We start from the raw sequence: 24,403 nt of genomic DNA, 5'->3' as shown, positions 1-24,403 counted from the left end.
GTCTTTACAGTCCTCTCAGAGACTGAAAAGGTGTCAAAGAGAAAGTCTTCTTCAACCGGGTCAGCATGCATGTCCACATCATGATTAGCAGCTGCCCTCTCAATTAGTGCATGAAAACCTGCAGAATCCTCTGTTGGGGATGCACGTGCACTGAAAGGTTGTGGGTCTTGCCCCACACTCTGGGTGCCTTGGTCACCAATGTCATCATATGCATCTGGATGTGCATCTGGTTCATTGGTGGGGAAGGTGTATTGGTCCTCTTCATCATATCCCTCACCCTCAGATGGTTCTGGTGAGGGAGTAGGGCTTCTTCTAGGAGGAGGCTGGATAGGCTCTATGAGGTTAGAAGCGTCCTGAGGAACCCTTTTCTTCTTTAGTGGGATGACATAGGAGTCCAGAGGCTCTGAAGTGATCCTCCTTTTGTATAGGGTTAATTTGCCTGTGTTGGCGTCGATGAAGTACTCAGAATCGTCCTCTGATTCGAGTTCTCGACCTGAAGGTGCTCCTGCCGTAGAAGAATCCGACTTCTTTGGCGTCGATTGCGTGGAAAAGGCCTTCGGAGCCTCTTTCGGCGGCAGAAGGAAGAGAAGCTTACTCTTAGGCTTTGCCGGAGCGTCCTTCGGCGTCTGAGGCGACGGCAACGGAGCCGACGTAGCAGCGGCCTTGTCCCTGATTCTCTGAAGCGAAGCGGCGATGGGGGACGCTTCACTCACAGTGGCTTTTGGCGCTGACGAGGATGTCTTGACCTTCCCCTCGGATCCGACGTCCTGGTGGCCTTTCTTAGGTTTGGACGCCGATGCAGTTGTCGCTGACCCAGAGTCCTTGGATCGATGCGCAGATGTGCCAGCTGTCGATCCGTGCGCCTGCGTCGGTTCCGTGCCCACTACGCGACCGACAAACGGAGTCCCAGGCGTAACCGGAGCCGTGCCGCTGGCCTTGGCGTGCTTAGACGGTGTCGCCGCGGTTGATCCGTGCCGACCACACTTTGTAGAGGATCCCTCCTCTTGCGCCGTTTTTGACCCTTTGGAATCGACCGACTTCTTCGACTTCTGCGGACCGGAGGTCGACGGAGCCGATGCGGCGGCGGGTGCAGTAGTTTTCTGTGGGCCGGCCGCCATTTTAGGGACGCTCGAGTCCATAAGTTTCGGTTTCGTTTTCGGGTCGGCCATTTTAGGTGTAGTCGACACCGTAGGTTTCGGTTTCGATTTCGATGTGGCCTGCTCAGCAAGTATGTCCGTGGCCGGGCCTGATGGCGGGGCCGTGGCTTGCGGCACGGGGTCTTGGGTAAGGCCGACTGGCGATCCCGTGACCCGATCGTGATCTTCGAAACCTTCGGGGCATAGCTCGTCCCCTGAGCTATCTTCCGCGGCCCCATAAATCTCTTCGACGTCCCCTACCTCGTCGACGTATTCAAGGCCTTGACCCGCGACTCCGTCGTCGTCCACCGGATCCGCCTCGACCTCCGTTTCGGGTGGGGATATCTGGAGATGATGACCCTGTTCATCTTCTTCTTGGTCGCCGAAGATGTTTTCTGGATCCGGGGCCGCTTGTCTGGCCTCCAGGCGCACCGCGCGCCGGAGCTTAAGAGTCTTCTTAGACCGGAACTGAGCGCAAGCCTTGCACTTGCCGTCGTCATGGTCCGGTGAAAGGCATTTGTTACAGACCGGGTGCAGGTCTATATGTGGGTACTTAGACCCACAGAGCGGACAGTACTTAAACGGACTCCGCTCCATGCTGGAAAGTTGCGGTCGTGTCGCGATGAGAAGGCCTCGACGTCCGAAGAGTGAAAAACTCCGCTGAATCCGACTCCAAGAGTTGGAAGAACTCGAGACCGTGCGCAAACAATACCGACGCTATAAAATATAAGACCTTTTGGCCTAAAAAGTTAGTTTTACTCGGTTCCGACGGAGAGAAGTCGAGACCGCATCCGAACCCAATGGCGGAAAAAAACAATCTGGGGATGGAGCCGATGCCCATGCGCACTGTAGTCCAGGGGAGGAGCCACCTATCTCAGGATACTTCGAAGACTCTTCCAGGACAACAATGTGCGATCATCCGGACCCAACACTAGGCGGCGATCTAATGCTAAGATATGAATTTAGCAGCCCACATGCCTCGAACTCATCGTAATGCGGTGCCACATTATTTCCATTGTCACCTCCCGCTGGTAGATTGGTCTGAATCAGAATGAATGAAAAAAACACGATGAGCCTCTGATGACAGATCCATGGCAGTGGTGGTACAATGTCAGAATTGGGCTCTAAAGCAACAGGGTGCACTGGATCAGAGTTGGAGTACAATTTCCGTTGGGGTCAAGACAGATTCGGTGTCAGAGATTGAGTCGGCACCAGATATGTCTTTGGCACTGGTGATAGTGGTATCCGCGTCAATGAAATAGAGTCCGGCACAGATCCCAGAGCTGGGATGGAATTCTGCACTGGAGATGCTGTAGAACCAGAGACAGGACCTAGGGGTTTAGAGAGGCTCAGGGTGCATCCGCCAGCGGTAACCCGACTGAAGGCCCCTGCGGATCCTTGGCGCCTGAAGGTACACCGGAGGGATCCTTAGAAAAGCCAGCGATATGCAGTATGGCCTCTTTAAAGGCCTTAACTTGCCGTGTCATCATGAATGGCCCCGAGGACTCAGGAAACATTGAAATAAATTGTAGATTAATCTCCTCAAGAAGAGCTCAGGAGATGGACACATTATCACTTTGACGCCCTTGTGATTTTTGATAGAGAGTGGTGGGATGGTGTAGGAAGCTGGCTCTGTATATACTATACCAAAGTAAGGTATAGGTGCACAGAGTCCAGTGAATCCACAAAGGCTTATAGAGATAAAAATACATAGAACCTTACTCTCCATTTGTGGTAGTGTGGAGAGCAGGAAGTCTTCATCTGAGGGTAGTGTTAAGCATTTATTGCACACACTCCGGCAAGAAAGGATTTCACACACTCAAAGACTGAACTCTGACCAACTGTTTTGTATACAAATATCTCTGTTGTATTTTATTTTTAGAAACAAGCCAGACTTGGTGCAGGTAAGTAAAATAATACTTCTCATGTAATACAGTTGAATGCAGATGAATGCTGTTACAGGTAGGTCAAATGTTCAGAAACAGTTCAAGTTACGTTTTAGTTACTTTGCAATTACTTTGAGATTACTTTTAAGTTACTTTTAAGATGACCTTTTCTACTCAGTGTGATATGCCTAAATAGTACACTGGGACATTTCCTGGATAAAAGGTGAGTTAAGCAGTTTTTATCAAAACACTGTTTCTTAGGCTTCCATACGAAGCACCCTCAACATTGGTTTTTCAGAGGAAAAAAGTCAATGCAATCTTATGGAGAAAAATGGGGTTATCCATTTGCAGGTAAGTAAACGTTCTTGGGGGTTGAGTTTCTGGGATCAGAACAAGGATTCCCTTAAGGTCAAGGATGCACTCCAAGAGCACTCTCAGTGGTACAAGGTAGCCGGTGGGGGATAGGGGACCTCCGGTCCGTGGCTGCTCATGAGCACACCCCAAGGAAGGAACCCAATGGTCCCAACATGTACCTACCTGAAATACCCCTAAATCTAGTATTTAGCCACCCCGGGTTACCAAATGGGCGGACGACATGGACTGGTGTATGTTCCGGGCGAAGTCAGTATATGTTGCCAGGGGTGGTCCCGAGAAGTGCAGGAAGGTATGGGGGTCCTGGAATAGCCATCGCGGAGAGATCTGTACACCCTCGGCGCGGCGAGCTTTGTCGGAAGCGCAAGAATCCCCATGATCCATAACGCATATATATTGTCTTTATAATTCTGTACGAGCGACACTTAATTTTTCTTGACAAATGAGGAAACTCTTAACCCACCTGATGTTTTTCTTTTCTTTGCCAATTTGTTAATAAAATATATTTTTTTTAAATCTAGTATTTAGGGGCAACCCTGAACCTTGCCTCCTTAGACAAGAAGAAGGACCAAAGTGGGTGTCGGAACCGGTGGGGGCAAGTTGCTGGAAGCAGTAAATGGCTAGGCCAGCTCACAAAAGCCGCAAGCCTTTGAAACGTCCCCTTTCATCGACCCTGCCCATCCTGAGGGAGGAGGCTTGGCACCTCTGCCCAAGATGTACATTGGTTCCAGAAACGGAGAGGGGGAGGCTCTCGACCCAGGGGCCCAGAAACATGTATGGGGGTGAAAGTTGGAGAGTAGCCAGTCAGCCAGGGCACCAGAGTTAGGTCGCTTTTCATTGGGCATCTCTAAGAGGCCCTCTGAGTGCATTTTTAATTAAATCCCACAATGGCATCAGTGTAGGTTTAATGTTCTGAGAAGTTTGATACCAAACCCAGATTACAGTAAAGCCATGAGGGTGCTGCGGTGTTTGTAATGACAAACTCCCAGACATATATACGCTTTACTGCACTTACAATGTCTAAGAATAGATTTAGACACTGTAGGGACACACGGTAGGGGTACCCTCACAAGTGGCACAGTGCACCCAGCTAGAGGGGTGGCTGACCTACGCCATACGCAGTGGGATGTAGGAATGGCACAGCGATCCTGCTCCAATTAGAACAGTCTCAGGCGGACATTTGTCTCTTACAGGAGATGCACCTTCTAGCCAGGGATTGTCACCGGCTTAGGTCCTGTAGATTCCCCCTTCAATTTTTCTCCTCATGTCCTGATAAAAAGGCGGGAGCTGCGATTCTGGTGGCACAAAAGTTTAAGGGCAAGGTTTTGGGCAAGACTGCTGAAATTAAGGGACGACTGTTGGTGAACAGGTTTGCATTGGGGGATATGACTTACGCGATTGGCACGATCTACGGGCCCAATGAAGGCCAAGAAAACTTCCTACACAGAGCGCTCACCGACATCACAGACACGACAGACCGTTACCTCCTGCTGGGCGGGGATTTGAATTTGGTTTTTGACAATATATTAGTTAGGTCCTGTCAACGCACTACACAGGTGGGAGCGCTCACAGCCGCGGGCTTGGCCCGAGTGAGGGACTTGGGGTTAGTGGCTCTTTGGCGCATACTCCACCCCGGGGAGAGGGATTACACATATTTCTCAGCTGCCCATAAAACATATGCGCGCCTAGACTACCTGCTTGTCTCCACAGCTACTCAAGCGCTTGTCACTAGTGTCGACATAGGCATGGCCTCCCTTTCCTGCCACGCACCAGTTACAGTCACCCTCTCCATGCTTGCTGTGCAGCGCTCCCGTAGAGTCTGGCGCCTCCGAGAATCGTTGCTGCACAGGAAGTTGTGGTCTCTAAAATTCAGAGAGTAATAGCGGACTACCTTTCTCATAACAGCAACGCTGACACCACGTTGGCTACCCAGTGGGCCGCGCTGAAGGCTCTCCTTCGGGGGGAGTTTATTTCAGTCTCGACAGCGGAGAACGTGGAACGTCAGGCCAAACGAGACGAGCTTACAAGGCAGACCAGGGAACTGGAACAGATACACAGGAGGACGGGGCCCCGAGAATATGGCCGAAATTGAAAGTTGCTCGCCAGCAGCTCGCAGCCTTAGATTTAGACAGGGCAGAATACGCGGCCTTGCGACTGCATCACGCATATTACACAGGTGGATACAGATGCGGGCGCCTGTTGGCGCATAAGTTACGTGAGGTCACGCGAAGATGGGAAGTTCAGGAGTTAAGAGGGATGGATGGCATAACTGTGACAGGAGATCATGCTATAGCTGGGGCCTTCAGCGCATTCTATGCGGAGTTATACGCGGCTGACCCACCGGATCCGGAAGCGGAAGCAGATTTTTTGGCGGCTATTCCCCTACCGGCTCTGACACAAGATCAGATTGAATGCCTAGAGAGAGACATTCGTCCGGAGGAGGTGATTTCGGCCATTTCTCGCCTCAAACTGGGCAAAGCTCCTGGCCCGGATGGCTTTCCGGCGAGCTTTTATAAAACATTCTGTGGCCAGGTGGCCCCACTGCCCGCTCGACTCTTTACCTCCTTCGCGGAGCAGTGGGCGATCCCGAGAGACCAACTGGAGGCGTCTATCGCGGTGATACCCAAACCGGGTAAAGACCACGCGGAATGTGGAGCGTACAGACCTATCTCTCGCTTAAATGTAGATCTTAGGCTTTACACCGGGATCCTCTCATCCCGCCTGGGACCATACATGGGGGGGCTGATTGACCCAGATCAGTCTGGATTCATTCCGGAACATCAGACCTCTGACAACACCAAAAGGGCCTTCCACCTCCTAGAACAGGCCGCCCGCACGGAGGGAGAATACATGATGCTGGCCTTCGATGCCGAAAAGGCATTTGATAGGGTGCATTGGCCCTATTTAGAGAGGGTGTTAGTGAAGGCCGGCATGGGGCCCAAATTCCGAACCAGGGTGTTGAACTGCTATAAATTCCCTTCAGCTGCGGTCCGGGTCAATGGCTGCACGACGCCCCGGTTCGGGATCGAGCGAGGCACCAGACAGGGCTGCCCGTTATCCCCCCTACTGTTCGCCCTTTATATGGAGACTCTCGCGCAACTACTTGGGTCGGACCCGAAGGTGCAGGGAATCAAGTTTCGGGGTGACGTCCACACCATAAGCCTGTACGCCGATGATGTGTTGATATCACTTGCCGACCCCCGGAATTCCCTCCCCGCGTGCATTGCTGACCATGCACAGTTCGGCCGGGTCTCGGGCTTCAAAGTTACCCCCTTCGATGCTTATGACGGAACGGTTCCGTCATCAGCGTCGGTTGGGCTGTGCTGATGACGGAACCGTTCCGTCATGACCACACCCGTTTTTCGAAAATTCGCAGCGCGCTGAAGAGCTTAACATGACTAAGTCTGTGGCCATCGACTTGTCGCTGGAGACATCCACGCGCTCCTGTTTACAGGCGGCGTTCCCCATACAGTGGGCCTCGGAGGCGGTCCTGTACCTTGGATACTTCTGGCGCCTTCCCTACTGACTTCCGTAGATATTAACTACTCCCAACTGAAGCAGAAAATTAGACGTGAGTTGGGACAGTTGAAATACTACCCGCTTTCCTGGTTGGGTAGGGTAGCGGCCGTCAAGATGACGGTCCTCCCTCAAATATTATACCTCTTCCGCACGATCCCCCTTGCTCCTCCGCGAGGCTGGATACAACTGATGCAGTTGGAACTGTCGCAGTTTATATGGAACGGGAGGAAGCCCCGTCTGGAGCTGCGGGTAGCTATGCTGGCACCAGAACAAGGCGGGATTGGGATCCCGGACCTGGCAACGTATTGTCAAGCAACTCCGTTGCGCCTCCTGGTGGAATGGGTCAGATGGGAATCCGGGAAACATCGGTTGTTTCAAGACCAGGCTGTCACCGGACGGACCCAGCAGGAGATTCCCTTTATGCGCCGAGAATACAGGCCCCTAATCTCTATGCGTCCTTTATCACGCGTGTACCGCTAGAGATTTGGGACCGAGTGGGGGTTAGCAAAGAACTCACCACCCTCCCATCGCCCCTCACCCCCATCATCGGGAACCCGGAGTTTCAACCAGGGATGGACGAAAAAGCTTTCACGCGTTGGAAGCCTGCCGGTTGTCGCGCTCTCCATCATATCTATGGCCCTGAAGGTGTAGTTCCTTTCCCACAGTTCCGTCAGGAGTTCGGTCTGCCAGAATCCGAAAGGCTCCGATACTTACAGGTCAGGCATTGGGCACTCAACACCGCTGTGAGATCCTCGGCAGATAAGCACTTGACGGCTTTCGAGTATTGGCTGATCACCCGCTCCACGGACAAACAGCTGATCTCGGACCTCTATAAAATGTTCATGCACAAGCACAGATACACCTACAACTCAGGCTGGGTGCGCTGGGAACGGGAGCTGGGGAGATCCCTTACTCACAAGGAATGGGAGCGGGTTTACTACAGGGCGCGCCACTCGGCCTACCATATGGGACTTCCTGATATTCTCACGAAGGTAGCGACCTACTGGTACTACACCCCCGAGCGACTGTATGAGATGGACAGTGGCAAGGACCCCCTATGTTGGCGTGGCTGTGGTCAGGTTGGCACGTTGGTTCATGTACTCTGGGATTGTAAATTCTTACAAGAATACTGGGGCCGGATCTTAGCAGAAGTAGACACTCATTTTGACACAGAAATCCCACGCTTTCCCTCCTATGTCCTCTTGGGGCTGCCTAATGCACTGACCTACCCATTACGATCCCGGAGGGTCTTTCTTCTTTTTGATTATTTCAGGTATCTGAGGTGCGCTGTGCCTTAGGCTGACTGAGGGGTGACATGGCAACGGGAGGGTACCTGAATGGAGGCTGGTTGGACGCAAGTCGCTTAGTACTGATAAAGGAACTATGCCTCCTCAAATGGCAGACCTGGCGATATGTATGGGGGACACTTCCTTGCTTCACTGTGTTTCTGACGCGGCCGGCCCATACTGGGTTGTTGGCGACTTGCTGTGTATAACACTGTTTCCTCATGACATGGCTATTGTTTTGTACCTTCCCTTTACACTGATCTAATGGTCGGTCATAGGACTGACCCGCAACCCTTTTGCAGCTCTACTGTACTCTGTCTTTTTGCAATGGTCAATAACAACATTTAATACTAAAAGCGATGGGCGGGCTGTAAGCCACAGAGTAGATACAGCATGTCTCGAAGAGACAGCGCATGCCCTGCCTAGGCTCGACCTGAAAACAGAGTCCAGCGCACCCGTAGAGTCAAGAAGAAACTACCTATTTCAATGACATCTCTTTTTTGTTAAACTGTGTGTAATTGTATTTTTTGGTAAGAACACAAGGGCTATAACTCCACCGACAGCAGAAAGAAATGAGCATTGCTTTTCTGCCAGACTGGAATGTCAGCGTGTAAAGATAATCTCAAAGATCATTCAGTGTGCTTCTAGATTATTGGGGAAAGACCACTCTCGGTCCATTTTGTGAATGATCATTACCCTTCCTTGATGTCCAAGTATTGAGGCAAAAATGTTACCACAATAAGGCTTTTTAAACCACTTTTGTCATTTCGAGAGCGTCTCAATTCTCCTCAATTCTACCAATGGGCTACTCTGTTGGTTTAATTGTCAAAGTCGCATCCCTGCCTCACTCAGTGCGGTACTGGATGCAATGGGGGTAGAGTATGGACCCAGGCGACCACTCCTCTATGCAGACCATTCAGATAATTCCACAGCTCCCAGGGATACCAGCTTTTAATAAACACTGTTCACTGGCACTCTCAATTCGTAACAACACTCCGATACCAGTCAAAGTACAAATGAGCGGCCAATGGCAGTGGAGGCGGGTAAGGCATGGGCAGGAGAAAATAGCAGAGAAGTGTAACAATTCACTGAAAGGAAATGGCGCATGAAGCAGGAAACCAGCCAGAAGGAGCCACTCACTGTTCTGGGGCACGGAGCAGACTAGTATTATTTCAGACAGGCAGCGGTCACAGGGAATGGGAAACGTAATATAAAACAGTACAGGAAGGAAATGGTTCAGCACGAAAGAGCCAAGCAACATAAGAGAAATGAGAGATGTGAAAAAAGAATTTCAGGAGGAGTGACGCTGTTTTTTCAAGCTATGCTTCTTTTTTTACAGTGAGCAACAGTGAGATAATGGGGGGTGCAAGGGGAAGATAATGGGGCGCACAAGCAGGACATAATAAGCCTGTCAAGGGGAGGTAGTGACGTGACCAAGGAGAGGATAATGAGGCCATCTTGGGTATAATCGGGTGACGGGTTTAGCCCCTGCTGCAGAGACAGGGTGGTCCTGCTACAATGTGGCAGCAGAAGCATCAATTTGCCTAAAACAGATCCCAGCATAATGCTAGGACCGATAAACTCCGCATTACAACACAAGCTGAATGGACACAGTTTGTGAACGCAAATCATGTCAAGCAAGCTGTCATTTCCCGCCATAAGTCCCCTTTTAACCAGCATGCATCAGGGTTTACCCCAGCTGTAGTAAACAATCACACTACACTAAGACCAAAGAGAAAGCAGAGAGAGAAACTACATTATGAGAACCTGCCGCTCTGCAGCAGGCTGGATACTGCTTCTTAGGACTGTCAATGCAGAGCCCTGTGCAGCAGACACTGACTATGCAGGGACATCCAGAGGCTACCAGGGCTCCCTCATCAGTATCCTCTCTCGAGGACAAAGCCTTGGTGTCATGTCTTGCTCGGTGGTGGTGGAGTAGATGCAAAGGTGTTGGGGAGAAAAGAGCGCCTACTTTACTATAACACACTAACCACAAAGGTAGTACTAGTACTTTCCTACTGCCACACCACAGCTTTGCTTTTGGACAGACAGTGGGAAGATTCCACAGCACAGTAATAAAAGGAAGGCGGGGGAAAGGCAGTATCGAGCACCCTACGAGTTTGGTAAACTGGTTTCCTTAAACCTCAAGGCTGAACCGTGCTCAGACATGGCAGAGAATCATTAAAAAATATATATTTTATATGCATTTTCTAAAACAAAAGATACCACAAGTGCAGTGCTCCCCGACAACTTCACCTTACATTGATATCACATAGACCTTCACATTACTCTCCATACCAATATTGCATGTCTAGTCTCTGTGCAAAATCCACTCCATGGGTGCCATCATCTCAGGCAGAGCAATCTTTTCCAGGGGACTCTACGGGACCTCTGTATCCCTGAATTAGAGTCCAGCACCAGCAGCGTGTCCGTCAAAAACCAGGTCTGGATATCCTCGTGTCGCCCATCATCGGTTCGGACTATCGCAACATGGAGCTCCTCGGCCACCAACGATTATATTGATATGAGGGAGACCTCCCAGGCTTGACGGTATACATCATACTGCAATTTGCTATCAGCAATACCAGCAACACAAATCCATATTTTATTATACCTCTTTTATATGTAGGCTGTAACCCCAGCCCACACAGTTTCATGGTGCACGCTGGAATCAAAGCCAAGGGGTCAGTGATCTTACCCAAATATTGTATGATCACTAAGCAGGACCACAGCATGTTCAGCAGACCTGAAACTGGCTGCCTACAATGCGGGCATTACCCTGTGTCCATCAGGTACACGTTATTAAGAGTGAAGGGGTAAAATGAGGTCTACAATATCTTGACTTGTATTAGCCAGAACTGGGCATTGCTAGTTACAAACTTATGATATCCCTGTACCCCATCGCATTCTGAGTTAAGGATGGCGGCTTCCATATAGAACTCACATTTTGCCCTTCTTGTTGAAGGGGGATTCATCTTATCCTTTACAAAATCGCTACATATTTGGGAAATATATCTTCCACCCACATGTATGTCCACTAGACCATGTATTGTGTGCTGACGGACGCCCCAGAAAGCCGGGCCAACATCTGCAGTCTGATGCAGTTAATCTGGCTAAGTCAGTAACTGCCCCGAACTCACAGCAAATTTTTGCTGTACCTCGTCAAATGTAAGGTAGGTTGCCCCTTCATAGAGATCTCCTAGCTCTCGACAGACTTCAGCAATAATCCTGCCCCTCGTGCCAGTGGCCCTACATCTTGAGAAACCGGATGGGTCCATATGCCCATGTCCGAACTAAAGGGGGTTCTCAGCATCACATATATTGTAATGGTCCCAGATCTGCAACATTAGTATTACCAAATCTGGCGTTCCAAACTCATCCCTCTGTGTTTCCAGATGTGATGTCCTCAGCTGCACCACCGCCACCTGGTAGCTACCCTCTAGGAATGCCCTCTCTCGTCTGGGCGGATCAGACATCCACAGCAGCAGGTACTGCAGCTGGGACGCCATGTAGTAACACTCAGGATCAGGAAAGGCCATCCCACTCCTTTTGAATGCTAATTTCAGTTTGGCCAACTTTATTCATGATCGCGCGCCATCCCATAGGAACACTGTAATCGGTTTATCCAATTGTTGGAATACTGAACTTGGGAGAAGACTCGTCATCCCCTGAAATGCATATAGGCATCTTGGTAATATGACCATCTTTACACACTCCCACCCTGCCTGCTAGGGACAGCTGGTGCTTTGTACAAAATGGGATGCACTTCAAGTCTCTGCAGGAGACTTTCAACATGGAGAGCTAAGTCGTCCATTGGTGTGTGTGTTACATAGATTCGCAGATAGCTGAATAATTTTGTCTGCTACTGCATCCCCAGGTCAAGTAGATCCTCCTCCTTTTTGCCCACTAGGGCACCTATTGGAAATAGTCTAGATTTCACCCAATTTGTAGTCAAGCGCAATATCTGCCGAAATGTCTCCAAATGTTGCCGCAGCCATGGTACAGTCTCACCCGGATTTTGAAAGTATACCAGGGCGTATGGCACAGCATCAAAACAAGAAAGAGTGTGTGGGTTTGAATAGCCACCCCGCTAACTTCTCTGCCCAGAGCATGCTTGGAGAATGCTACGAACGTGGATGTGCACAGACATTTGAAGCAAGGTACTTCCATTGTATGGAACAGCACAGTGGTTTAACAAGAGGTAAACACAGCTTTCTCGATGAAAGCTGTGAAGAAACTACCTTGGGCAAAATCATGGGGTAAAACATTATTCACTTAAATACAGCCACCAAGACATGAAGGTTAGTCAAGAACATGATGTAAGGTCCTAGGTTCCAAGAATCCAGTCTTAAATAAACTTGAAATTGTAGTTAGTGAGCTACGTATGACTCAAAGCTGCTCTCCTAAAACTGCTTCGGGGCAGCTGGAAGAGGGCAGAGAAGGGGGAATAAATCTATTACAGTTTTTGTATGGCACGGTCAGACCTTGAAAGTTTGGAAACTTTAGGTAGCCAGTCAGACCTGGTGTGGCTGGAGGCACAAGGAGATGATTTTGTAGTAATGTAGAAGGATGCACTCATCGTGAGCCAGAACTGCACACAGTGTAGAAAATGGACTTCATCCATTGTCTCAAAAGTGGTGAACGGGGAGAAGATTGTTATTCTTGCTTGGTAGAATGAGGAAATGTACTACCTACCAAATAAAAACTTTTAAGCCGATTCTATTAACCCCTTGCGTGCGCATGACGGAACCACGCCGTCATGAGCCACAGGCGGCGTGTGCTCATGACGGCGTGGTTCCGTAATGCGGCTGCCGCTCCCCCCACGCGGCATTAATTCCCCGCCTGTGCGGGCAAATTAATGAGCGGGCAGGGCGGTGAAGGAACCACGCAGTCATGAGCACATGACTCACGTGACTCATGACAACGTGGTTCTGTCATGAGCACGGAAGCGCCGCGCTCACCCCCCACGCGCCGCGGCAAAATTCGTGCTAATGCAAAGGGGTTAAAAAAAAATACATGCACCTATCCGTGGTATTGAAAGGATGTTACCCATATTCAGTAGCAGTTTAAGGAAATTGCTACTTACCAGTAGGAATCTGTTCTTGGCATGTAGAGCTGCAGAATATCATACTTTTGCATAGATCGCCATCTGGTGATGGGCTCTGATGCTTGCACCTTGTGGTTGTCTTGGAAGAAGTCTTTGTAGTCATGAGATAGGGGACTCCTCCCTTGGACGATAGTGCACATGGGCATCGACTCCATCCTCAGATTGTTTTTTGCCATGATGGGAAATGATGGAGTTTGTAAGAAATAGAAAAGATGCCCATGTGAATGCATCTAAGTAAGATAACACTGGAACAGATACAGGTTCCGGGGAGGCGGGTGGGCGTATGATATTCTGCAGCTCTACATGCCAAGAACAGATGCATACTGGTAAGTAGCATTTTCCGTTTGAGCTGCAGAATTCATACTTTTGCATAGACTGTACAGCAGTGTCTCGCTTAGCGGTGTTCACCTGCATCCGTTGCAGTGGTTTAGAAAAGTGTCTTAAGAACAGCTTGGCCTATAGAAGCCTGTTGCTTTGCCTGCACGTCTACACAATAGAGTTTGGTGAAGGTGTGTGTAGTAGACCATGTGGCTGCCTTACAAATCTCTTCTTTCCTAAGAATGCCATGGATGCCCCTAGGTTACGTGTTGAGTGTGCTCTAGGGGGAATTGTTAATATGTGTTTTGCCTTCTGGTAGCATATTTGAATGCATTTGACGATCCACCTGGCAATTCCAGCTTTAGAGGTGGGGTTTCCTTTATGCGGTGGAGAGAAGGGTACAAACAGTTGGTTTGTCTTTCTAAAAAGTTTAGTCCTGTCAATGTAATAAAGTCTAGCTCTTTTGACGTCTAGTGTGTGAAGAGCTCTCTCTGCTATGGAATCTGGGTTTTGAAAAAACACTGCTAACTCTACGGATTGATTAAGATGAAAAGCAGAGATTACTGTGGGAAGGAATTTTGGATTGTTATGAAGAACCACTTTGTTACGATGTATTTGTAAGAATGGTTCTTGTATGGTTAAAACCTGGATCTCACTTACTCTCCTGACAGAAGTGATTGCGACAAGGAAAGCTACTTTCCATGTAAAGAACTGCAATTCGCATTTGTGTAAAGGTTCGAATGGAGGACCCATGAGCCTAGTAAGTACAATGTTTAGATTCCACACCGGAGAGGGTGGCAGTGTGGGAGGAATTATCCTTTTAAGGCCTTCCATAAATGCTTTGATAGCAGGTACTCTGAACAATGACAAATGCGGTCTGTTTTGCAGGTAGGCGGCAATGGCAGCCAGATGTAATCTTATGGATGAGTTTGCTAGATTACATCTTTGTAGATGCAATGAATAGCAAATGATGTTCTGAATTGAAGCATCCAGTTGGTCAATTTTGTTGTGATTGCAGTAAACGACGAATTGTTTCCATTTGGCTGCATAGCATGCTCTAGTAGTAGGGCGTCTGGCTTCTTTGATAATGTTCATACAGTCCGGTGGGAGGTTAAGGTAACCACACTCTAGGACTTCAGGAGCCAGATTGCTAGATTCAGTTATGCTGGGTCTGGGTGCCTTATCTCTCCATGGTTCTGCGTTAGCAGTTTTGGGGAGAGATGTAATTTTTGGTGTGGAACTACTGAGAGTTCGAGGAGTGTTGTGAACCATGGTTGCTTGCCAATGTGGGAGCAACTAGGATTATCTTGAGAGACTGTTGCTTGAGCTTGCGTACTACTAGCAGAATGAGTACAAGTGGTGGAAAAGCGTACGCAAATCTGCCTGACCAGTTCATCCATATCGCATTACCCTTGGACAACAGGTGTGGGAACCTGGCGGAGAAGGTTGGGCATTTTACGTTTGCATGTGTGGCGAGCAGATCTATGCCTGGGTTGCCCCACATGTGGAAGAATGGTTGAAGGACTTGAGAATGAAGTTCCCATTCGTGGATCTGCTGTGTCTGAGGACTTAGCAGATCCGCAATCTTATTGTGCACTCCTGGAAGATGTTCTGCCAGAAGATATATATTTTGTGGAATGGCCCATCTCCGTATATACTTTGTGCTAGCCGAGACAGCTGCAAAGAGTGTGTTGCTCCTTGTTTTGGTATGTAATACATTGCTGTCATATTGTCCGTGCGGACCAGGGCAGTCTTGTAGAGAAGATGTGCTTGGAATGACTTTAACACTAGAAATATTGCTAGTAATTCTAAGCAATTGACGTGGAGCAGTTTTGTTGGCTGCCCTGAATTGTGTGGTTTGGGAGATGGGCTCCCCAGCCGGTGAGTGATGCGTCTGCTGTTAGCACTATCTGTGAAATTGGCTCTAGGAATGGCGGCCCTCTGGAAAGGTTTTGTGTGTTCCTCCACTGCAGAGAGCGATGTGTGCAGCTGTCCACCAACCCCAGGTTAGTAAGTTGACCTTGAGCCTGATTCCACTGACGTGCTAAGCATTCTTGTAAGGGGTGCATCTGAAGTCTTGCATGGGGTACTATTCCTATGAGCTGCTTAAACACTCGAGCTGGTAGGGAGTGTGGGGCTGACATTTTGTGACAAGGGTTTGCATACTTGCTGTTCTGGCTGGATTGGGATATGCTAGAGCTTTGGAAGTGTCCATTGTGGCCCCTAGATCCTGATGGAGGTAGGAGGGCTGTAGATGCAACTTGGTGTGGTTGATTGTGAACCCCAAGTGGTGTAGCAGTAGAATTGTTTGGTGAGTGTGATGAACACACTGACTACGTGACTTGGCTTTTATGAGCTTGTCGTCCAGGTATGGAAACACAAGGATCTGCTGTCTTCGCAAGTGTGCAGCTACTACATAAGACACTTTGTGAAGCCCTGGGTGCTGTGGTTACCCCGAATGGGAGAACCTTGAACTGATAGTGAAGGCTGTTCACTGTGAATCTTAGGTATTTCCTGTGAGCGGGGTGTATGGAAATATGGAAGTAGGTGTCCTTGAGATCTAGTGTTGCAAGGAAGTCACCTTGTTGAAGTAGTGGAAGGACATGTTGAAAAGTTATGATGTGAAAGTGATTTGGCTGTATCTAGAATTGAGACGTCGGAGGTCTAGTACTGGTCTGAGAGTACTGTCCTTTTTGGGGATTAGAAAATATAGGGAGTAAACTCCTGTTCCTTGATGCTGTAGGGGAACTGGTTCTATTGCATACTTCTGAAGCAGTGAGAGAACTTCCTGCTTGAGGAGCGTTAGATGTTCTGTGTACATGGGATGTTGTTTGGGCGGTATGTTTGGGGGAGTTGCGGTAAATTCTAGGCAGTAACCAAACTGGATTATTTGTCTTACCCATTTGTGTGTAGTGATGGGATTCCAGACAGGTAGGAACTGTGCGAGTCTCACTCCGACCGGAGTGGAATGGTCTGGAGATAGTGAAGGAAAGTCATTGTTTGTTATTGGGGGAGGTGCGAGTACTGTTACCTCGGCCTCTCTCTTTGTTGTTATTTCCCCTGTACCCACCTCTGAAATATCCCTTGCTGGAAGATGTTTGTGTGGAACTTTTGTAGGAGGAGGAAGCAGTATCTATACTGATTTTTTTGGAGGCACCCCTATAAAAGGAGCGACGAAAGGAGCCTTGTGTAGACGGAGACTGTAATGCTCCGATAGATTTTGCAGTCTCAGTGTCTTTTTTCATTTTCTCTAATGTTGTGTTTACAGCTGGCCAAAAAGTTGTTCCTGATTGAACGGCTGATTGAGTATAGTAGTTTGCACTTCTTATTTGAACCCAGAAACGCGCAACCATGCATGTCTTCTCAATAACACACTAGTGCTGATTGATCTAGATGCAGGGTCTGCTGCATCGAGGGCACATTTTGGACGTGTTTGTTAGTAATTTGCCCTCCTGAATCAAATCATTGGCTTTGGCCTTGTATTGGACTGGCAAATACTGAATTAGGCCCTCAAGCTCGTCGTAGTGAGCCCTATCGTATCTGGCAAGTAATGCTTGTGCATTCGCTGTCCTCCGGTGATTCGCTGCTTGGGAGGCAACTCGTTTGCCGGAAGCGTCCAGCAGTTTTGACTCTTTGTCTGGAGGTGGAGCGTCACCGGAGGTCTGTGAGTTGGCCCGCTCCCTAGCATTGGTCACTACCAGGGAATCTAAGGGGAGGTGATCTTTGATGTAGGTGGGATCATTAGGGGCCGGTTTATATTTTTTATCATTCTGAGGATTGAGAATCCTGGTCCCGACGGGGTCTTTGAAGATGTCTGGAGCATGTTTGATGACACCTTTTAGCATGGGTAATGTTTGTGCTGTCCTCTGTGACTGTGCAAAAGTGGCTACGAGGCAGTCTTCCTCTGTGGGGTCTGAATGCATTTGCACGCCATGGTATTGTGCAGCCCTATCAATGAGCTGACTGAAGCCAATGTTGTCATCTGGGGAGATGGCCTGGTTGGGTATGCCTCTGGATCAGGAAGGTCTGGAGGTCAGGGTGATTGTAGTCACCCCGTGTGTTCTATGGTACGTCAGTGTCTTCATCAGGATTATCGAAAGGGTCATTGTTTCCACCCCCACCTTCTAGGTCATCATCATCATCCTGTGTTTTGGTGAGTATGGAGGACGTATAGGAGACTTTGGAGGAGAGAAAGTCTTAGTAGGAAGAACAGGAGAAGAGGGTCTAAACGGTGAAGTTGCACAGTCCTTTTTCTTCACAGGCATCTCAGGAATGTGTGGGGTGTCCAATTTTCTCTTGTTCTTGGGAATACTGACAATATGACCTGTTGTAGGGTCCACATGCAGTGTTTTCTGTTTGGGATTGATAGGATCTGGTAGAAACAGTTCTTCCTCATTGTGTGCTTTCGGTGCCGATTTTTCTGGTTCTGAACGAGTTTTAGATTTGTGCTCTGGAGCCTTTGAAGGGGTTTTTAGGTCCTTCGGCTCCGGTGCAGAGTCCGAAATCTTTTTTGGATCCAAAGGTTTTTGAGGTGTTTTCGGGGCCTTTTGTTCTTTCGGTGCCGAAGTGCTTGGCGCTGAGGCCTTTTTAGAGACAGCGGGATATTTTCCTGCTTTCGGTGCCGAAGATGTTATTGGGACACTGGAGTATGGCTGGCTCGGTCCCGAGCCGCCGGAAGGTTTTTCCTTTGTCTTCGGAGCCGGCCCTGGTGCGGGGCTTCTGAAGTGTTCTTTCGGTCTCGACTAAGGCCTTCGCTGACCTGATATGCCTCAAACACAGAATTTTGTTTGTCTGACTGCAATAACTTTCAGTCATTCAAGAAGAGAAATGGAATTTCTGAAATGCACACTGGGTGTTCCAAGATACAAAGAGGCACAAGGCAGTGAAGGTGGGATCTGAAGCTGGTGCATAAGCTTAACAACACTGCTTAGGGTTAATGTTCTCAGCTTGACATGCTAAACGTATGATGGTATCAGTCACATGAAAGAGTCCTTTAGGGGTGATAACAAAGGAGGCACTCATGCACTATGCCATGTGGAGTTGCTTGGTTTATCTGAACATAGGTGAGAGCGGTTAGACCAGTCTTGTTAAGCAGTAGTGTAGAAATCTTTTCCATTTTGCCGCGTAGCATGTGCGTGTAGTAGGCCAATGGGCTCGTTTAAAAATGGTCATACATTCTTGTGGAAAATTAAGGTATCCGACCTCTAGGACTTCACAAGCTACATCTCTAGATTGAGCTGCTGGGGTTGGGCTGTTTGACCCTGCTCTGCTCCTGAGTTAAAAGGTGTGGCCAGATTGGCAACTCCTCATGTGGAAACAGTGATGGATGTAGCAGAGTTGTGAATTATGCTTGTGGAGTCCATGTTGCGGCTATTTGGATTAGTGTGAGGGATGTTTGCCACATAAGGAATGAGTGGGAGAGAAGGAAAAGCGTAGGCAAATACACCTTGCCCTTGGTCTGAAGGGGAGGAAAACCTGGAGGTGATGCATTGACATTTCGCATTCTGGGGTGGGGCAAAGAGGTTTCACTTTGGTGTTCTCCCTCATTGGAAGCATGAGTGGAATAATGTGTCCATTTCCCACTCGTGTGCATGTGGGTGCATTCTGCTGAGTATATCTGCAAAGTCTTTGTCCACCCAGGGGAGGTATTCTGCTAGGAGGTGGATATCGTGATGTATGGCCCAATGCCATTTGTGCTGTGCTAGATGAGGCCTCTGTGACGAGTGAGCTCCTCCATGTTTTGTATGTAATACATGGCAGTTGTTTTGTCCGCGCAGACTACAACAACCTTGTGTTGAAGATGTTGTTGAAAATCGTTGAGCCAATTGAATCGCAAGGAGCTCTAGATGACTGATGTGTAGAGACGCATACATAGGAAACTACTGACCACGCACTCTGAGATATTGTATAAGCGCTCCCCAACTGTGTAAGGATGTGTCTGTTGTAATGGTTACTTGCAGAACTAGGGCTTTAAAGGGCTGACCCTACAACAAATTGTTGTTGTTCCCCCACTGAAGAGCGATGAGTCCCCGGCCTGATCAACACTAGATCTTGTAGGTGCCACTCCGCTTGTGACCACCGTGACTGCAGACATTGCTGTAGGAAGCACATGTGCAGTCATGCATGTGGCACTATGGTAATGCACGATACCATCATACCTAGAAGATGAATCGCTGTTTTGACTGTTGCGACGATGTGGCTGAAAAAGAAGCAACACAAGTTGGATCTTTTGTTCTCTAGCATGACTGGGATAAGCCTTAGCTGTGATTGAGGAACTGAATCTGCAAGGGTTGGAGGTGAGATTTGGTAACATTAAGTATGAATTCCAGATTGTGCAGAAGGCTGATCACCTACAAAGTGTCCTGCAGACATTGTTTACTTGCACTTTTGATCAGCCAATTGACTAGACAGGGAAACATATGTGTGCACCCCCTTCTGAGATGAGCAGCTACTACAGTGAGACATTTTGTAAATACACTTAGTGCAGTATTTATTCCGAATTGCAACACTATGACTAACGTTGGCCAAGTGCATGAAACTGGAGGTAGCGCAGATGGTCTAGGTGTATTGGTATGAGGTAATAGGCGTCTTTGTGGTCTATGGCTGTCATAAAGTCTCCTAGCTGAGGAAGCGGTATGACTTCCTACAGTGTCACCATGTGGATGTGCTCTGACAAGATGTACTTGTTGAGGATTGAGGTCTAGTATAGGCCTGATGTGCCATATTCCTTTGGAATGAGGAAATGCAGCGAGTACACCCCGCTACCCTGGTTTTGTTTTGGGACTGGCTTTATGGCCCCCTTTTGAAGAAGAGTTTGAGCTGCCTCTTGTAGGTGTAGTAAGTGTTGTCTTGCCATTGTTTGTTCTGGAGGTGGGATACTGGGTGGAGTATATGTGAGTTCTAGGTAATATCCAGGACCACTGGAATTATGCGATTGTGCGATGCTGTGGTTTTTCATAGTTATACATTTCACACATAACCCATCATCTTCTGCTAACTCAAACATTTCAAAAGTTACAAAAAATGCAGCAATACATGTTGCCACGCAACGGACGGCTCCTTCCAAAGCTCGACTGGTAATGTTTCTGTTGCTTATTGCTATATATGTGGGTTATAAACTGGAGGCAATAAGGAACAACCAGTCACCAGACAGTGTTAAAACGTGTAAAAAGAACAAAATAATTAAGTAATACTATTGTAAAATGTGCAGCATAATTTGCCTTTTCGTGCTGCATCATTTACTAAACACTGCTGCATAACTTGGCCCTCCGCTGCTGCATAATTACAGTGGCCCTGGCAATATCAGTCTTTTACTATTCAAAGGACCCACAGATGTTATTTTTTACTCAGAGCGCATGGCTACCTGAAAGGTTTCATAGATCTGAGGTGATTTGTTCCCATTGGGTGTGGAACTCCTGTAGCCTTCCCCCTACGGGTGTGTTTTTGAGGGGGGTACAGGGTGAGGGGGTAGGGTGGTACATGAACAGAGTCACTGCTTATTGGAGATGGCTGCCTTGGGAGTGAATTCACAACCTCGACTCCTGTTGGCATTGCCTCTGTATTGACCTCTGTGATAGGTGCTTTGCTGCTTCTAAAAGGCCCCTGTCTCTGTCAAAGTTGTTCCTTTGGATGCCCCTCTGTACCGACCCTTATGAAAGGACCCTCTCTGTTGGCATCCATGGCTTGCGCAGTGTCCTTCTCAATCTTCTCTAATACTTCCTCCACTTGAGGCCCAAAGAGGTGTTCTCCGTCAAAAGGCAGATCGAGTAGATATTGCTGGATGTCAGGCTCAACTCCAGACACCCTTAACTGCATGTGACGTCTGGTTACAATGCTAGTGTTGGCTTCCCTAGCACTGGTGTCCGCAGAGTCTAATGCACACTGGATTGTCACATTAGGGAGGACCTTACCATCCTCAACTGGTTCTGTTCATCTCTGCTTATACTGATCAGGAATGCTGTAATCATTCCTGCATCTCGCTCCACTGAGCCGGATTGTTTCTGGACAGGAGCTCCACTTAGTTGGTGATTCTAAGGTGGTTTGGCACCTGCAACTCGTTTTCCTGCAGTATCAAATGTCTTACTTTCCGTGTCTGTAGAAGGTGCGTCAACTGTCCCTTGAGAGTTGGCTTGTTTTCTCACTGTCAACATATGTTGGACTTGTTGGTGAGGCTTTATATATTTATCAACCCTAGGTGTTAAAACCTGTGATTTGACGGTTGCTTGAATAGGTCAGTCATGGGCCTGAGCAGGTCCTTAAGCATGGGTAAGAATTGGAGGCTTCGCTGTCTTTTTGACAGTATCTCGACAAGAAAATCTTCCACTGTATGCATATTAACTTTATATTATTCAGCAGCCCTGTGTAGTATCTCATGATATGTGGTGGTGTGGTCAAGTGGGGAAGGGTACAGATCAGGATCTGTATCCCCCTCAGGGCCAACATTATGTCCTCCCAGGGTTCCTTCAGAGTATCAGGATCACCCTGTGGATCTGGTAACTAAGGATTGTAGTGTGGGTCTATGTTTTCTCCATTGCGGAGTTCCTCTAATCAGGAGGTAGTGGGTGACACATATGGATGAACACAACAGGAGTACTGTGGTGAGGTTGGCAAAGGAGGGGGTGTGGATGGCATTGCCGGAAGAGGAAGAGCAGGTGGAAGAAGAGGCAGTACTGGAGAATTAGGTGGTAGAGGAGGTGGAGGGTCAGATGGCAAATTAATGGGGCTGGTGCCCCTGTCCTTGTGTTTTTTATGTGAGGGCTCGTGTGGCTGAGGCCCCACAATCTCCTCCTCCAATGTCTTCTTTCGTTTAGGCAATGTGTGTGTAGGTGGGAGTGGTGGCTTGGTCACCAACCTGCCGATATCTGTATTTATGACTAAGATCTTCTGCCTGGCATTAAGTTGTTCTTGAAATTTTGTTGGAATGGGCTCAACAGGTTGTTCTTTGGGGGTCAGTGTGTCCTTAGCTGTTTTCGATGCTGGTATTACCTTCAGCACTGCCAAAGTCTTTGATGCTGAGGGTGTTTTTGATGCAGACAGCTTTTTTGAAGCTGATGGCCGCTTGGAGTCTCATGGCGCTGTCAATGCCGACTGTGGCTTCGGAGCAGAGGGTGTTTTCGGCACCAACAGTGGCATAGGTTCCGAAGGTGTTCTGGGTATTCCTAGCCCCACATTCGGCTCCGAAGGCTTCTTTGGTGTTATGCATCTTTTTTCGACTCTCGCACCGAAACAGGCTTGGGCTTCGAAGGAGAAGGAGTAGGCGCCCTTGCCTTTTGAGTTGCCTTGAAGGCTTGTTTGGAAGGAGGGACACATTGTTTGCTCCTTTGCCTTATCCAGGACTCCCCTATGGTCTGAGGGCAGTGGGGTTCCATGAGCCTGTGTTTGCTCTTTAGCTTGGGTATGTGTCTCTGTGGCTTTAGCCACCTTACTCGCGTGCCCCGATGAAAGCAAAATCTTGGACTTCTTCAATGTCTTTGTCAGAGTCAAACCCCTCTCTGCAGCTGGCAAGAAGTATAGGGATGTCGGCCCGGACCTCTGTGTCTATGTCACAGTCATTTTGGGTCTTTGCGTCGAGGCCTATTTGTTCTTAGAGTTGCACTGGTCTCCGAAGATATCGAGGGCATCTTCCAATCCATGTGCCTGCACTGTAATGTGGGTTCACCTTCTCTTCTGTCAATTTCGAAGATTCTTTTTTTACCAAAAGGCCCAGCAGGCTTCATAGGATGTTTCTTCATGGTCCGGAGACAGACGGAGGTAGCAGACCGGATGGTGATCTTGCTTAGAGTGCTATGCGTGGCACTTGGGGCTGAAGCTGAAAGGCGTTTTGCCCATCACTCTGCAGGTATTGAGTGGGGTAAGTCGATAAAGAATTGCTGGAGCAGGGCCGAACCAAGCCTGAGGCGAGTGAAAATTCGGAATTTAGCGATTGGCTGGCCCTCCTATGTTTTTCCGTTAACGTGTGATGTATAGCAGTCACGAAGGGTCAGTTAAACCATGTCCAAGCTGCAATGCTGAAGCTCTGAAAAACATATCTGAACCCGATGGCAGAGAAAAACATTCAAACAAAAGAGCAGATAATTATAGGAGGAGTCACTATACCTCGTGACTCGAATGAGTTTTTGAAGAAAAACAACTTCAACCTTCGAGCCCAACTCTAGATGGCAGGTGTAAGCTAAGCATATATATCGAAGGTTAACACATGCTACGAATATATGTAATCTATGGGGATGTGGCCTAAGGAGGGTAGAAGATGGAGGGGCAGTTTCTCGCTGTTGCGTCACATTCAAGTAGTGGGTGAGGAAAGATGAACTGAGGAGGGTGCAAAACATTCAAAGAGGTGCTTCTCGATCTATCCAAGACTATCGCTTCTGAGGTACAATAATGGAGCGGAGACGTGTGGAGGTCTCTTGTCATGTTCCTCCTCAACCGCAATATCAGGACAGCACATGATGGATGCTTGAATGAAGTGGATGATGTTACCCTACATTTCCTCAACTGTAGGTTGGAGGTGCCTGGTAAGATGGGTGTGGTGTTTTGGATTGCTCTGCTACCCTCACTCATTGTAGATGCAAGTGTGCAAGTTGAACATGCTCGGCTGGTGCACTTTTCTTAGTCTTTCCTCACATGTAAATACATGGGTATACAAGAAGGGAGGAGGGGCTGTTCCTCTCGCCTTTCCTCACCTGTAGTTGCAGGGATGCATGGGCACGGTGCTGGGAAAAGGCCGCTCCACAAAGTGATCAATAATTATCCCCGCGATTGGCTGGGTCCTCTCAAACTGCC

At 48.5% G+C, this 24,403-nt stretch overlaps 1 protein-coding gene across 6 annotated transcripts in view; it reads right to left on the bottom strand.

The window, feature by feature from the left end:
* The window catches only part of ATG13 (autophagy related 13), a 280,382-nt gene that overhangs the window by 159,755 nt on the left and 96,224 nt on the right, over nt 1-24,403 (bottom strand). For 4 of the 6 annotated variants that reach the window (XM_078684413.1, XM_078684415.1, XM_078684418.1 and 1 more), the window contains exon 9: nt 24,304-24,402. The exons of the other annotated variants lie outside the window; for them this stretch is intronic. In XM_078684413.1, the coding sequence (XP_078540539.1) occupies nt 24,304-24,402 (99 nt within the window). The remainder of the gene's footprint in view (nt 1-24,303; nt 24,403) is intronic. 6 annotated transcript variants of the gene reach the window in all.

Source organism: Lissotriton helveticus, chromosome 3_2, assembly GCF_964261635.1.
Source record: "Lissotriton helveticus chromosome 3_2, aLisHel1.1, whole genome shotgun sequence".
NCBI lineage: Eukaryota > Metazoa > Chordata > Amphibia > Caudata > Salamandridae > Lissotriton > Lissotriton helveticus.
This window is presented reverse-complemented; position numbering and strand designations above follow the sequence as displayed.